The sequence below is a fragment of the Plectrocnemia conspersa genome, unplaced genomic scaffold, assembly GCF_051122295.1.
Source record: "Plectrocnemia conspersa isolate PC_06_02 unplaced genomic scaffold, ASM5112229v1 ptg000001l, whole genome shotgun sequence".
NCBI lineage: Eukaryota > Metazoa > Arthropoda > Insecta > Trichoptera > Polycentropodidae > Plectrocnemia > Plectrocnemia conspersa.
In genome coordinates, this window is record NW_028277165.1 from 29,640,747 (window position 1) to 29,658,056 (window position 17,310).

A 17,310-nucleotide genomic window follows, 5' to 3' on the forward strand; every position below is an offset into this window, starting at 1 on the left:
TAATTTCCAGGGCAAAATTTTATTAAGTAAAAATGTATGCTTAGTTCACGCCGGCCCTGTCTATCATACAATCTATATTACATATATCGGTGACAGGAATAAATATAAGGGCATAAGAAAGCCTCAGAATAATGACAGCAGGCATAGAGTGGAAGGATTAAATCGAATCAAACGTTCAAAAAGCTTTTAGCAAAATTTACGCAGCGGCGTAATATTTTATATATATTATAAATATTACGCTTATAATATTATAAATATTACTCTATTAAGACATAAACGTCGGCAGGCATCTATGCCTGCTGACTATCTCTTACTTTTTTTTTTACTGTTAATCCTATAGTGGAAATTTACTTAAATTGTAAGGTAGATCTATAGTTTATTATCTAAATATTATTATGATTTTTAAGCAATTTATTTAAAATACTTTTTTTTACATCATCAAAAATACTTTATTCAATACTTGTTTCATTTAATTATACGAATAAATACTAAGAACAATTTTAAAGACTAAGCTTTATCTTCGTCTGAAGCTTTCAATCCATAGTTTATTATATCTTTGGACTTTCCAGAGCCAGACTTTTCTGATCCATTATCCGGAGACTTGGATCCTGACTTCCTGTGCCTCACTGGTTTCGTATCTCCACTGCATTTAGCAACGAACTTAAGTTCTTCGATCAACTCTTGACGGAATGGTACCTATATACATCAAATCACACATTTATTTTTATATTAAACAAAAAATATTTGTATTGTTAGTAATCAAAGGATGATCTTGGATACCAAAAATCTTTGAATGTATACGTAACCTTCTGTATCTTTGAGCGGTGAATGACGCCAAAGATCATCTCGCCAAAAGCTATGAAGCAAGCCAGAACACCACCGAAGATGAGTACCAAAAACACACCTCCGACGTTCGGTATTCCTAGTTCCTTGGAGCCGCTGTCCCCAGAGTCGGACTGGTCGATCGATTTTGTAAAAATCGCCAAAACATTGCGTCAAGGTTCACACCAGCGAGCGGGTAAGCGTTCAATGGGAATAACATGCCAAAATGTAAAAATGGATGATAATCAAGGTTTGATTGATGGGTTGAACAAAATGTGGGTGAAACTCTGCTTCATCTTCAATGGAAAAATCAGCTTATTATCGTATATTTCTAGAGAATTAGAACCACATTAGCACACGATTTATTCATTCAAAATATTTATAGATGTGGTTCTAATTCGTTGAGCATAAATAAAATCTAGAGATGATTATGCGTTACATGATTTATATTGCAGTATCGCATTTTCATCTCGTTTGATTTTTGCGAAAAATCACTTAAAAATGGTATAGTTGCGAAGAGATAGATACTCGAAAATCTGGAGAGGTATTATAAAATCTAATTCTAATAAAACACAGGGTATGAAAAGGGTTCTACTGAAATCATCTACAACTTTAGATATGACCTTTGCTTCTCTAGACACCATCCAAACTTCCCAAACCATTTCGAAAGTGGTCACAAAAATGGCGGCGAAGCATCCTACGACCAAAACCAAAAAAACTCCACCGACGTTTCCTAAGGTCAAGGCGAGAGCTCCAGCTCCATCATCTTCGGTACCCTTATTTACCATAAATTAGTAAAAATTCAAAAGGGGGATAGGGGTTTAAAATCAATCCAACCAAAACGCCGTTTTACATACGCGCATACAGTCGTTCGATTGTTGAATATCATTGGAATTGAAGTTGAAGAAAATTAAAATTATTATATATTTATTCATATATGGAATTCTGTGGGTCAATAGATAAGATAAACATATTACCGAGCATGCTCCTCCTCCTCGTTTTTCTTTCCACCATTTTCTTTTAAGAGACGTCAGCTTTCCAGACTCTTGTAATTTTAATACTGCCTCACTCAAGGCGTTTCTGTAGGGAGAGTCTAGAAAAATAAATAAAAAAAAGTTGTATTGTGTCACTTAAACATAAAGTGCTTTTACGGTAATTAAAAATGTCTTAAGAAAAGTTTGCTTAGTACAAAAATAGCGAAAAGGTCAAATGTAATTGATTAAAGACGTATTTTTGTGTTTCCCTGATATCGCAATAAATATATAAATATATATTTATATTTATGTTATAATATTATATCAATATGTTTATGTTAAAATATTGCATAAATATAATAAGCTTTTAGTAGAAAAAAATAAATTATGCAGTGCTTAAAATATGCAAGTTGTGGAAATTAATTTTATTATGATAGAAATTAAGATAGTAAATAATACTAAAAAAAATAGGAAAACCTGCGATGATTAATCAAAATTAAAAATACATTAAAATCAAAAAGTTTTTAATGGCATTTGAATTGACACCATAGTCTTTCATCAACTAATACCACTGATATATTGTGCAGGTGGCTGAATGTATATATATATATATATATACACAGGTTTTTTAATTTTATTTATAAATATAATCAAATTTTGTAAACACATCGTAAACTTTTTCTCGACACGATTTTGTAAGTAATAAAATATATGTCTTTAACTCACGGATTGATTTCAGTTTGGTGTCTCACTACTTACTTAGTAGTTGTTTATTTGGCTTAACTTATTGTAACGTACACATATAAAACATGTAAAGGCAAATAAATTATAATTCTACACTCATTTAGTAAGAGCTCTCCTTATTTTTTTTTTATTATTTTTGATTTTCTGATTATGTAATATGGATGTTTAATTAAATTTGTTTATTGTAAAAAATATCAATATTTAGCTGAATAAATAATAATAAAAAAAATTTAACACAATTTAATCAGATTTTTGTTTTTTAATTTTTATTGTAATATTACTGATTATGTCAGCTGTTTGATTAAAGATATATATTGCTAGTTAGGTTAGGTTAGATTGTAAGAAGCAAATTTAACGTCATAAATATATTTTTATTAAAAATGTTCGGCAAATAATTTTTATCTTAACCTCTATTTTATTAGTTATTAGTTTATATAGTTATCTATTAAAAATAACAATACAAATTTACATTAGTTTAATGCACAATTTTATAAGTAAATTTAAAAAATATTATTTAAAATCGTATTCATATTAATAAATAAAATATATGTATTTAGCTGGTAAACAGTAAATTTTGGCAAAAGATAATTGTGTCTTTCAATGGCGGTGACAAAATCCGTCGATCCGTCGACATTTAAAAAGCATTTGACAAAGTTTTACATGAGCTATTTCTTTGGGAGTTAAGTAACTTCGATTTCTCGAACAGCTTTTTTTTAAGCTTTTTTCAAGTTACTTGAATCGTATCAAGTTACTTAAATATGTGAGCTGGAAATGGAAATATTTTACTCGTTCTGGAGTACCACAGGGATCCAATCTATGTCCTCTCCATTAAAGACATACATGCGGGAATTAATAAATCGAAATATTTATAATATGCTATGATCTAATGGGTATTTTAGAGTATTTGCACAGAGTAGGATTCCCTTTTTTTATATAAAAATTTGGATTTGCTGTGGAAGTGATCGATCAACAATGGGCTAACATTCAGCATCGTCAATTGTAACGTTGTCACATTTTCTCTACTACATTTAAGTCAGAGATATTTTAAGCAGAAATACTTTCGTCCTTGATTCAACAGTGATACTGAGCAGATATAGCAGATTGTATGCACATCGTCAAAATTTGTGATAAGAAACCGATGATGCTCGGCTTTGTTATGCGGAGCGCGTGTGACTTTATTATTTGATTGCTAAATTATTCTCTTCGATACGCTAGTTTGCAACGTCCTCAAATATGGCTCTATTGTATGGAATGAGTATTTCTTGTAATTGAAAAGAATTCAAATGCAATTTTCAGATATCTCTACTAGACGGAATGCGGATCGTGTCTGTATTTGTATTCTAGCGATTTTTTGCTAGAAGCGTTGAGATACAATGCATTGTATTCTCAGGGTAATAAAGAATTTTTAAAAGTTGCTAAGGAGTGTTGTCAGCAACTCGTCCACGCTCAGCGATTTTCAACTACGAGCTTTAGATTTTTATAAAGAGTCGCGATCACGTCCCTTATTCTTAACGATCGCGGCCAATACGTACGTGATTAAAAACGTTTCAGTTTTTATTGTTTAATGTTTGTATAATGGGGAATATGACGCTTTTTATAGCCTATAAAGTAATGATTGTTTGATTTGTTACAAAAATTAATAATAAATAAACTTTAAAAATAAATGATTTTTATTTAAAGTACTAGTAAATTATTTATCTGTTGATTATTTACGTATAATATAGTTATATTTATATACAAATTATTACACATAAATATATTTATTGATACGTGTTTATAAAATATAATTGTTTATTAATAGTTACAGCATTGACCGATAGGTGTGCTACATTTTCACAGCAAACATACATAAATCTCTTCCACGTCACAATTAATGAGCATTATCAACCCTTATAAAACAGTCGTATGTTTATTTTATTTATTTGAAAAATCATTGAACCATTATTATTTGAAGGTCATATAAAACATACGGCCGTTTCACACGCGTCTCATACATCCACATCTACACACATCTACCCTCGAAATTTTAGACATTGCGTCCTTAGAGACCCGTGTGAAAAAGCAGACTAAACTCTCGCCGAGGGCTTCATGCCTTCGAGAGGGTATCTGAAAAGCGCACGCTTCCACCCCCGCCCCTATCCACCTGCTCCGTCTCGTTCTGCCCAGCCTCGTCTCTCTTTATTTTCGGATAGCACCGCCTACTTTTCTAATGCAGGAGGCAGGATAGTTTTCCCGCAGAGAGGAAAATTCCCGCAGCGCCCTCGGCTACGGGACGTGCGCGGTCACGTCAGAAAGGAAAAGCGACTAAACGGAGCCGGGTAGCAGAACGAGGAGAAGAGATTTGTTCGTCTTGCTATCGATCGGCGTGGGGTGGTACGAGGCGTGTGGTGGACGCGGGCGTTCGCATTGCGGGGGTGACGCGCGTAAAGAGAATGTATTTACCCATATAATTTATTCATCATAACAAGACTTAAAAGTCGTAGGTGCAAACTTATACGAAAATCGATTTAAAATTAGCTCATTGCCTTTGAAAAACGCAAATTTTTGTTACCTGTCAATAAATAATTTATTTACCATTATCAATAAAAAGACAAGAAACATTCATTTTTGTCTGTGACATATTAAAAAAAAATTGGAAAAAAATATTTACATATTTTCAAATAATATATACAAAAAAATAGAATCAAACAAATTTGATGCAAAAAAATAAAATGTCAGGGTTGTCACGTTAGTTTTAATAAAAAATAAAATTTTAAAAAAGTACGTTAAATATGGACATATATAAAAAACATTAAGCTAAGGTTGTCACATAGTTTATAATAAATAAAATTAAAAAAAAATAGTAAAATTTAAAATAACGTCAAATACATGCTAAGCGTAAGTTACAACTGTAATTTATTATTCTCGCAACCCTGAATAGCGACTCTAATTCAACATCAAATGCAAATCTCTTTAATATCAATAATAATTGCACTTTATTTAGTTCAAATATGTTTTTATTATCTTAAGAGATGAAGAGATTAAAACATTTTACGTCATACAAAACACTTTATAGCTAGTAAAATAAGTATAAAGTAAAGTACACGTGACAACTATGGTATTTTGTTTTTACACATCAGTGTTAAATGAACTTATAATTTTTATGTACATATATACAATATTTTACATATTTTTTAATTATTTTATTATTTTATTTTATAATGTGACAACCCTGGCTTAAATATTGTGTTTATCTGAACAGATTGCAGTAAAAATGACACATTTTGATTTTATACGTTGTTATAATATACCATCGATACATTTTAAAAGAAAAAAATATTTTTTTCTTTTGCTAGAAAATTCCCGATCTTTAGTGCACGGACCGTACTAATAGTTGGCGGCGTTTAAAAGGTTAAGGTGCAGAGTGAATCATTTGATAGATGCACTAAAAAAATTGGGCTAAGATGTAACAATTTTACGCACAGAAACGCAATTGCCTTTATCTTTTTGCTCTTTTAGTTTGCTTATTTGTGAGCAGTTTTTTTGGTTTACTGACAGCAGCACGTAGTACACGATAACTTTTTGGGTGCAATAACTATCAACGGTCTTCACTACTTTTGAATTTTTCCCCAATAACGTTGTTGTATCAAAGCTACATTTTATTGTAGTAGGAAAAAAACAAAGCAAGCAGGAATTCTGTTTACTCAATTTTATTATGACATAATTTTTATTGTATTTTATATTGCCTCCTTCAATTTTTTACTAAATTGTTTTAATGAAAATGTTTTTAAGGAAAAAATATTCAATTTACTAAAATAAGTTTTTTTTATTAATGTTCTAATTATAAACCATAAAATTATTACAAATAGGGTGTTAGTTATGCATTAGAAGTTATAAAATTAAGTTATATTAAGCAATAAAAATATTTTATATTGATACAAAAATCTAAAATACTTAAAAATTGTATCTAAGATTTATTTATAAAAATGTCAACACTTCTGAAAACCCCAAAATTAGATCTTGATAAACTTAAACATTTTGCAGTATCTTAGGAAAATATATTTGTTTGTATTATTTACTACTAATTTAAGAAATGACACTAAAAAATAAAATATATTTTTAACAAACGGTAATCATATGTATATTCCCAGTGATAAAATAATAAGAAGAGAAATATATATTACGTTTTTGTAGTATATCTTTATTAAAATAAGACTGCCCTAAAATAAACTGTTCTAGAGATATAATTAATAGGCAAGCTCTTTATTTTTGAAAGCAATTACATAAATGTAGGTCTATCAATATTTTTTTTTATATTCGTTAAAAATCTACGTTATGTAGCTGTGATGTTATTTATCATATTTTATGTATTATTTATAAAAATATTAAAAGATAAAAAACGTAGATGTGTCAGTAACGAATAATATGAGTCAAGAGGGAAAAATTTAATTTTTAAATCATTTTTTTAAATAAAATTAAATCTGTTTAGCAACTATTTTTCTTCATTAAAAATATAACTAATAAAATAATCGAATAGGCAAACTTTAAGCAATTTTTTCATCAAATTTAGAAGAAGCAGTTTATAAATATTCAGGTAAGATTAAAATGCAATTAATATGGTTACTAATTAAAAATAATTTTAATGAATAATATTTATTTTGAGTGATAAATCAATTTAGAAAATAAATATTGTAAAGCAGATTAGCCACAAGATTGCAAAAAAATATATCTAGCTAAAAAATATAATATTTTTTGTATAGACGCTACGGTGCTCCGGCGTACTACGAGATTCGTAGCCGCAGGTTCTACACGCTCACTAGGAGTCTAAAGCCGATGAGGAGATATTTGCTACGTGGTCAGGGGTAGAAAATACCAATAGGTGTATGATTATCATAAAAAATATATTTTCTATGAACTAAAAAAACAAACATTATCGTGAAAATTAATAAAATAATATTATTTATAAATATTGAAACATCATTGTTTTATAAAAGAAGCAGTTTTTAATAAAACAACGTAAACGTATATTAGGAAATTTGGTTTTCCGATGTGAGAATCGTAGAAATCGGAAAAGGCTACGACGGTAACAGGGATGGATGAATTTTCAAGAGATGTATGTTTAATTAACATTTATGAAAGGTTTAATAATCTATAATTTAAAATTATTTATATTTAAAATAATGAAGAACATCATTTATATATTTTCTACAATTTATTTCTTATTAAATATATTTTTTTGTAGACCTATCATATTTTCGTAGCATCCGATCCCGGGGTTGTCCCACGTTCTACGAAGTTATTAGGGTCTCATATTAGAAACAGAGATATTTATTTAAAATAATATCAAGTAAATGTTTAAGGGTTGTACTATGTCTGTTTATAAATAAAAGTAAATAAATACTATTTTTATTCATAAAAAATGTATTATTAACTTTTATTGTTTACAATGCGATAATCGCAATTAAAAAATATATAAGAACCACCTTATCTACTTTAACACAGATTTATTAGAAAGTACAAAGCCGGAAGTGCTTTGGAGAAAAGCGGAAGTTACATTTGCTTCCAGGGGAAAGAGAAAATTGAGCATCAGTGTAACATGCGCGATAGAGGGTGGTCTTATTGCAAGGGCTGTTCTCTTCACACCCAGACATATATGTCTATATGTGTATTTCAGCATTGCTAGATGAATGTTTTTTGTGTTTTACACACCATTTGAAATATTATAAAAATAAAAAAGTACAAGGTTTTGCTTTTGCAGTGTTCGAGAGTATTATGTTGCTATCGTCTCTCTCTGTTTGATGTGGCGTCGATTGTACGAGCTGTGGCGTATAGCTTCTACATTTCTCCCTCTTGTAGAGGTTCTTTCGTGGAGAGAAAGTGGCGAGGGAGTCTTGTTGCTCTACAATGGATTGGGATCGCATGGGGTTGCAGAAGGTAGTCGGTTTGTCGACCGGAAATGAAAGCGTGCCTCTCAAAGTGTGGGTGCAAAATTGTGTTTTTTTATAAATTTTGGGTAGTAACCCAAAGAGATTTGTTTTATATGCTTCTTATCAATCTATTCAAATCACTTTTACCAATTCCTATATACTATCTTAAAATCATATCAATTTTTAATATACATATATTAATATTTTAAATAAGCTGTGTAATTAAAAATAGATTATATCTTCATTATATAATTTTTAAGATATAAATTTTTTTTCTGGAAAATATTTTATTTAATACGTTTTTTTATGAATATATTACTTCTAACCACTTTCTAAAGATTGAGTATCACAATGCCTAGCAACAGGTGGGTGGAGCTTCAGGGGTAAAATCCATAATTTAAGAGGGAGAGCTCGCGAGGGTTGCTTTCGATTCATGCGCACTCTGAAACGGTGCTCATACCAGGGGCAAAAGCCGCATACGAGGAGGTGGTCATACGACTGAGGTCGTTAACCCCTTCAATACACCACTATGGATATTGTACTCACTCTTTCTCATTGCTATCGCATATCCCTTGTCGTCCAAGAGCCCTCCGACTTGAGTTATGTCGCATTTTCTCTCCGTTATGTATTCGATCGAAGTCGACTCCATCAAGAACGCGTATTTATCTCCGCTCTGAACCCTAAAATAATATTAAAATAATAAATATAATTTTTAACATTTATAAATATTAAAAAAATACCTATGAACACCATCTCCGTTAGAACCCATCATTACTTTTGGATGATTTTTCATGAATTCGAACATTTTTTGATAAGTTGGATACTCCGCATCCTGCAATTAAAACGTAGCTATGAATTTATAATATGTTAACAGTAATCTAAAAATTAATTGATAACTTCATTCATTTTTCAAGGTTCTCAAATTTATTCACAGCTAAAAGTAAAGATTGATATATTATATTTATATTTAAAAAAAATCATATTATTTTATTTAACCCAATAAGAATAAAAATGTGTTTTTATAAAATACATATTTGATTTACAGCAATATATTTATTTTATAAATACATTTGTCGACATCTATAAATAAAAATATAAATTAATATAAATATAGCGTAGCTTTAAACCATAAATAAAATACATATGGCTCGTATTTTTCGGGTCAGAATCTTAATATCGTTTTGGTCTGAATTTACATTACATCGGTCAGAATTTATATAAAAAGGTTTGAATACATCGGTTAACATATAAGCGGTCAGAATTTATATTAATTGCTCAGAATTCATATTAAATGATTAAAATTTAAATTGGACAGGTCAGAATTTATATTGAATAATTAGACTTTTTTACAGATGGTCAGAATTATTTTGTTCAATCAGAATATATTCAGTTTGGTATTTATTGTTTATAAAAAATAGTCAGTATTTATATGATATGATCTGTTTTTTAACATCAGAATCAGATTTAAATTCACATATGGCTAACTCAAGATATCTACACAACAAGCGTGCGCTTCGCGCCGCTTTGTCGTTATTCCCCCTTCGTTCGTCACTCTGAATACCTTCGCGTCAAATAGATTAATTGCAGATTCGTTAAGAATTATCCATAGGGTGTTCAATGTTCCGATCAACGCTCACTCACTTCCGCTCGCTCGTACCTAACCTTTGATGCGGGTGAGATATTTTATAAGACATTTCAAAAAAATAATTTATTATCCATATATATATGTTTATAAATGTTAAATTATTTTTTAATTCACATAATCGTCCTATATTTCTATTCTAGCCATTTGATATTTGTTCTAACCCTAAATAATATAATTATGAGCAGGATGTTAATAAAATTCTAACCGAGATTTGCTTTTAACTCTGACCCAAAGATGCATTAATTCTGACCATTTAATTAATTTCATTAGTGGTTTATTTTATGCAATATTGTGTTAATTATATAAATTATATATGAGCTGGTAAAAAACATAATATAAATGCGTGAAAAAATAAATATATTATACTAAATAAACACTATTAGTAGGTTTACTCAGATTTGGAACTCTTATACGAAATTTTATACATTAAAATATCATTGTAATGAAATTTAAAACAAGCCATGACTTTAAAACAAGCGTCATCGAGAGTCAAGCATAAAAAAGAACGTCAAGTTAGTATGAATCTCAATATTTTATTATTTATTATTATTGATTAAAATGGTTTTGTATGGTCAATAAGAAGTATTACAAAAAAAATATTACGTAGTAAGGCAACAACTAAAATTGTGAAAAAAAAGCTTTTTAATTCTAGACCATAATACCTTTACTATTCTTTATTTTTGTGGCTAATACAACACCGTCATAATGCTTGTATGGTTTTTGCATAACAAAAGCCATAAAAGTCAAGTTAGATTGAATGTCAAAAATATGTAATTTTTAATGGGAATATTTTTAAATACATAGTTGTCATGTTTTTGTTATGTAGTATATATTAATTAATTTAACTCATTCGTATTATACTATGAAAAACTACTTTTAGATGAGTAGAAAAAATTGGTAAGATGGATTTATTAACAATAAGTCTTTCAAAAAACAAACATTATTTTAAAATGTTGACAAATATCTCTATGCAAATTATCAAATAATTAGTATTACCTTAAAGAAGCTGAACGTTGAACCTCCAGTTTTAGCACCATAGAGAATACCTTGGGTATTTTCAGCCAAATCTTCAGCATTGCTAATTGGAGAGGTAAGTGATTCAACTGTCAAGAAAGCAGCTAAATTAGCAGTGTAAGAAGATACCATGATCAGGGTAAAGAACCACCATATTCCAGCCATCATTCTGGTAGATATTGCGCTGTAAATATCACATAGTAAATAGTATAAAAATATTATTTATTAAAAAATATTTTAAGGACTTACATAGGAGCAAGTTCAGAGCCTTGCTGAAGCACACTTCCGACAGTAAACCATAAAGAATTTGCCATACTGAATTGATTTTCTAATTGTTCAGGTTCTTGAATACAAGGGTAAGGATTCTGCCATTCTTTTGGCGATATCCGAGCCAATACGAATATCAAAACTGATACCCCTAAATAAGCAGTTCCGAGGTATAGCCAAACTTCGTTGGAGAACGGTGACATGAACGAAAACAGACTAGGCGGTTGTTTAGTTGGTTTTTTGAACAAAATGCTAATACCCAAGTTCATGAAAGGCATTGTAAAATCTACTGCACTCTCGCGCTCTGACGTCACAGTTAAATCAGTAATGGCAAGATCAGCTTTCTAATAAAAATATGAGAATAAAACATTTTTGATATATTCTTACAATGTTTCATATATTCATGATCATACTTACATTGTCAAGTAACTGTTTTACCATTCCATTCCATTCATTAGTATCTCTGTTCAAAGAGCCGTAATTTCCATCTTCTTGAAGTGTGAATGTATAGTTGAATCCCAGCATCAATGATAGGTCATGAATCAATTCAATTCCAAAGCCCTCATAGCGATCGTTGCCTTCTAATTTTACAGCAGAGTCTTTTAACATTCCATATGGATCACTCTAAAATTTTGTTTTTAAATAAGTTTAATAAACACTTTCTAGCTTATTATATATATATATATATATATAAAACTTACAAGAGCAGTTAAAACTATAAATGTCCTATTAGCAAGTACAGCATCATCGCCAATTATTTGCGCATCTTGTTTAGCTCTTATTAATTTAATACCAGAAGGATCCCAAGTGCCAATCTATTAAATAAAATATTATAAAAATGCATAGATTTATATAAAAAAAATTGTACCTTGACAACTTTTCCTTCAGCTAGTTCTATTATATCTAAAACGAAGTCTGTTCTAAATCCTTCGTAATCAAACTTAAGTACACCAGTGAGTCCTTTAGTTTGTTTCTGAAAATAAAATATATTGTAAAATAATCGTGCTAGTTATATATATATATATTTAAATTTACGTACAGCTTTCATAAAGTTAGTGACTGTTGATCCATGCTCCCAAGAATACTCTTCTTCACAATCAAATACATTATTAGTGTATTTGGTAAAATTGAGCTCTTTCAATACTGCAGAAAAAGCATTGACTGAATCTGCAATTAAAGCAGCATCTACTCTTAAGTCTTTTGGAGTCATTTCTACTTCTGGTGGAGAGTCTTGTTGCTTATTTAAAGTATTCCAGTATTGTACAGTGCTTACAACTAACGGATCATCTGGATCTATTAGCCTAATTCCTAAATAAATAATAATCAAATAAATATATTTGTGATTAAATATATATATGATTTAATACCTGTAATATTAGTTCCTCCGTGGATAAATGGATCCAATTCAATTGTATGCATGTCAAGATTTGTTATGATGTAGTTGTATTGATCTGACATCAACCCAACTTGTTGAGCTTGGATCAGGACATCGTAGAGCTTATTAATAGAGCAATCGATCAAAATGTTTTTCTCCTCAGTCTTCTTTACTTTCTTAAGAATATCTCTAAAATCTGTATTTGTCTCTTCATCCAATTGTCTCAAAGTTATCGTGTGACCTTTATCGTCATACATTTTCAACATTTCTCCAAGTCTAGCGAAGCTATCGCTGTTCTCGTACAATATTACAAAAGACGTCCACTCGTAAGCTGTGACTAAATCTAAATATACCTATGATTCGAATCAAAGTTAGGGATATCTAAAGGAGCGTACTGGAGATCTAAATTAGATTCAAACCTTGGCCAAAGCAGACGGATGAGGATAGAAGTTTATGTGACAGTTTCCTCTGCCCTGCGTTGGATCAACTCTCATTTCAATGTGTGGTACGTCTTTGGCTTCACACACGGATTGAACGAAACGGGAAGTTTTGCCACTGACGGGTCCAAAAATACCGATGGTACCTTGCTGGATGGCGAGCGGAAGTGTTAAAAGTGGTATAGACACTGAATCACGACGTATCGTATAACATTTGACTCACTCCAAGCATTTTGCATACTTCTTCAGCTGTAGCGAAACTGTCTCCTTTTGTGACCCTTGCGGTAATTGGGGCCAAGATTTTGTCTGGTAATAAGGATCTTTCATTGTTTATGAATTGAATGGTGTTCTCAAAAGCTTTTTCTTGGGTGTCGTCGGTTTCGTCAAATAGACCACCTGTAATGATAGATTATTGCATTTTTAATCTCTAAAAGTAATAATAAAAAATTTAAAGCTTATTTTATTAAATCAATAAATGATATTTATAGATAAATTTATAATAAATAAATGCTCAATCTTACATATATGTTTATATTGTATGTTTACGCTTTGACTGCCTAATGCAAATCTCTCGTTTTATAAATACACTTATCATTATTTCCTACTATATCCTAATAAAATATGATAGTGTTTAATTTTGCAAGTGTAATTTATTTTGCTGTAACTAAACTTCTTTAGCTAAATAACCGACTGCATCACAATATGGTTTGATCGACATTAACCTCAATCTTCATAAGTATATATTACATGCTCACGTTTAAAATGTAACTGGTTTAGTCAAATCTAACGTATATGTGCATTAAATCGGAAGCAATGATAAGGTTTATGTATTATAAAAGGAGAAACTCACTTTTCGGCTTCGGAGCCTGGCGAATTCAGGATTCAAAATTTTAGGATTTCATTACGAAATTGTCTTATGATTGTTTATCTAGTTTAATAAATGTATTCTTCTAATCCTCAACACTTTAGGTATATATTTAATTTTCATAGTTATAGCACACCTAGTTAATTTGCAATCTGATTATTTATATTCAGTCAAATGACAAATTAATGAAAATTATTGTCGCGTAGCAAAATTTTATTAACAAATAATAATTATTTAAAACTGTTGCCATGGCACTGTCAGCCATCTTGTTTTATATTTGACAACAACAAAAGAATACATTAGCGGAGGCTTGAAAATCATCGTGCCAACTTAAAAATTATTTAGTAAGTAACTACTTTCTGCAGACTTGTTTATTTTTATGAGTAATTACAGGTAAATACATATTTTCCGATTAAATAAATCAAGTCAAAAATACAGTGCTTAAATAATAAAAAAACTACTAAAGTAATTACAAAGTTATTAAACATAGATATTGGCAAATTGCTTTATAAGTGGATTCGTCACGCCAAAATACAAACGTACATATTTAATTATAATTAAATGCATTAGGGCCACTGATAAATAGAATTTAAAAATGAAACATAAGCAAAGATTAGTTGTTGTTCATGAAAATAGAAAAAATAATGTTTCAATAATTGTCTTGAAAAGTGTCTACCCAAATTATAAGTGGTGGGTGCTTGCGTTGTAAATTTCCAGCTATTTAAATTATGATCGTTAAGTAAAAAGTATTTATACAAGAAAAGTTTAATAACAAAATAATCTGTTTCTGCCCCCATATTGTTGCATTAACTCAAACGTCATAAGTAAGAAGATATTTTTTTATAAGCGCAAGCAAAGACAATAAGTTAATCGGAATGACTGAAACTCCTTTTTAATTTTTTTTTATTAAATGGATTTTTTCTATTTTTCAGATGGTCAAATAAATATATTAGTAAATATACTCTCTGGAAGTTGGCCAAAGTTGGCCAAAGACGGGGAATATAGTGGGTTACTTCGGTCGAGTTCGGTTCTACCCGCTCTAAAACCTCTCAGAAATTGTCTGAGGTTACCGAGAACGGGAGGTAAAGTGGGGGTAGTTCAGTCAACTAGGCCAGCTTCGAGCGCTTCCGAACATTGTTGGCAAACGGACCGAAGTCAAAGGAACCGAAGTCGGAGCTGCTCTTTCGAGTGCGAGCGGTGAGATATTAAATTTTTTTCATATAAAATTAAATAATTAAAAAATAATTAGTGGTACTTGATTTTGTTAAAAAAAATCGTTTTGAATATCCCTATGTATTTTCCTAGATCAGTTTATATAAATGTCACACCATAACGAATTCTTATTAAGAATCGATGGCGACAAATTCTAGGATATTCACAGATGTGGTGTTCGTATTCTGAAGTATCATTTTTATGCCTTATGGCATTTTGCAAAAGCCGACAAAGATTTTGCATAAATTTAATATTTACACAAACTAAATAAAATGACAATTTAAAAATTGCGATTATTTGGTACACTTTTCGATCGCGCGCAAATATGCCAGCTGTACGTGACAGAAGCCGCCGTCCGGACGTCATTCACGGCCGCCCTCATTTACGGACGGCATATAAAATTTGTGGCAGTGTAGTCGCTTACTCGAAGTCGTAGCTCTCGGCTAACTTCAGTTGTAACTTCGGTTTGGACAATGGACAACTTCCAGAGAGTGTAGTTCAGGCATAAGAATTGGTATTTCGGAGTCTTAGGCTTTACCTGATTCGTATTGCTTATGTTCTTTAGCGATAGTGTACCTTTGTAATAATTTTAAAACGATTTCTGTATTTTATGTAAGGTATAGTCAACCTGATTTAGCGCTTAATATTTTATTTTTATTTTAACGCAAATATCATAAGTTCATTTACTTATTAAATATTTCGACTGCAATCTTTTTTGTTTGCAATTGCTCTCTACTTTAATATTAAATGTATTAAACAATTAAAAATGTTATTTAAGAATATTTTTACTAGTCACAATAAAATATATTTTAACTTGTTAAATATTTAATATCTATAATCGTCGATTGATTGTATATTGTGTAGTGTAATATCTGTTGATTGAACTGATTTGTGACACTAATTCTAAAAGTTTTTAGTATAGTTAAAATTTTTAATTTAACTTCATCTTATTGCTTATCTTATTTATAAAATAAATAATACTGCTGTTTTAGTTAAAATATACTTTTTCTACTTTTTAAACGATTTTTACAATAGTTCATCATAAATTTAGCTTTTAACTGTAACATATTAATAGCAGTGAATGTTATTTTAATTTTGCATGTGAGATATATGTACATATACATATTTTATATCATAATTAAACATCTGTAAAGATATATATATATAACATTTTATTTTACACAAAGTTGATTCGTATTCTAAGTATCTCTAAGCAAACTTATGTTTCTAGAGTCCATATATATTTATAAGTTTATGATTCATTAAAAAGTTTATTGCGATGAATCAAAATCGTATGTATGAATGTAACAAAATTGTGGTTATAATTAAGCCGACACTATACATACATAAATATGTTCTTAGCTCTTACCTATGAATATATTTTCTGTTGCAGCTTCCAGTATCAATAAAAACACACATGTCAATAAAAGTGGCAAAAGCTTCGCCATTTTATTAATGATCTATTTTACATAGCTTATTACGCGATTTTCAGTAAATATTTATTTTTTTATTGAAAAATAAGACAATATCATAATTAATTTTTATTTGTTGTGTTAAAAACTCGCGCTGGGTTTTGGTCAAAAATAACCATAAACTCTGTTTATTTTTGGGTTTTTGGGGCATAGAGCGACGTCGCTCTCTTTCGAGAACGATTCAATACTGAACGTCGTATCAACAAACGGAACTGTGCCAACATTTCATCACGGCATGAGCTTTAAAAAGCACATATTGTCGGAATATTCTAAAATTAATTCTAGGAAAGAATTTCAAGCCAGTGAAAATATGGTGACAACTTTTGGGCATATATTAGTCGAAAATCTCATAGTTTAATATTTCTAATATACATTTATTTATATAAATTATATTCATGAAAATGATTTTTAAGAAAAAAAAGTATATATAGGAAGTTCTTAATATTTTTTATTACTTATGCGTATATTTTTTCAAGTTTATAACTATGTTTAAGTACTATTTTATTAAACTAAATATTTATAGTATGGTAATAAAACCCATATTTGATAAACATCTCAGAGCCAAGTCGTAAATCTT

At 29.8% G+C, this 17,310-nt stretch overlaps 1 protein-coding gene across 3 annotated transcripts; it reads right to left on the reverse strand.

The window, feature by feature from the left end:
- Positions 1 to 424: 424 nt before the first annotated feature.
- LOC148239555 (glutamate receptor ionotropic, kainate 2-like) lies at positions 425 to 16,922 on the reverse strand. Of its 3 annotated transcripts, none has more exons than XM_088201669.1 (15): positions 16,631 to 16,922; positions 13,408 to 13,580; positions 13,167 to 13,334; positions 12,740 to 13,100; positions 12,412 to 12,680; positions 12,241 to 12,345; positions 12,074 to 12,187; positions 11,790 to 11,996; positions 11,355 to 11,716; positions 11,088 to 11,289; positions 9,187 to 9,278; positions 8,993 to 9,126; positions 1,800 to 1,915; positions 807 to 956; positions 425 to 696 (listed from the first exon to the last, which is right to left on the reverse strand). In XM_088201669.1, exons 1-15 carry the CDS (start codon positions 16,707 to 16,709, stop codon positions 508 to 510), a joined length of 2,721 nt encoding a protein of 906 aa, XP_088057795.1. In that variant the 5' UTR covers positions 16,710 to 16,922; the 3' UTR covers positions 425 to 507. The 3 variants fall into 3 exon arrangements, with proteins under 3 accessions (XP_088057795.1, XP_088057785.1, XP_088057804.1); XM_088201659.1 differs by lacking the exon at positions 807 to 956 and adding an exon at positions 1,446 to 1,598; XM_088201678.1 differs by lacking the exons at positions 425 to 696; positions 807 to 956 and adding exons at positions 1,017 to 1,118; positions 1,446 to 1,598.
- Positions 16,923 to 17,310: the final 388 nt, after the last annotated feature.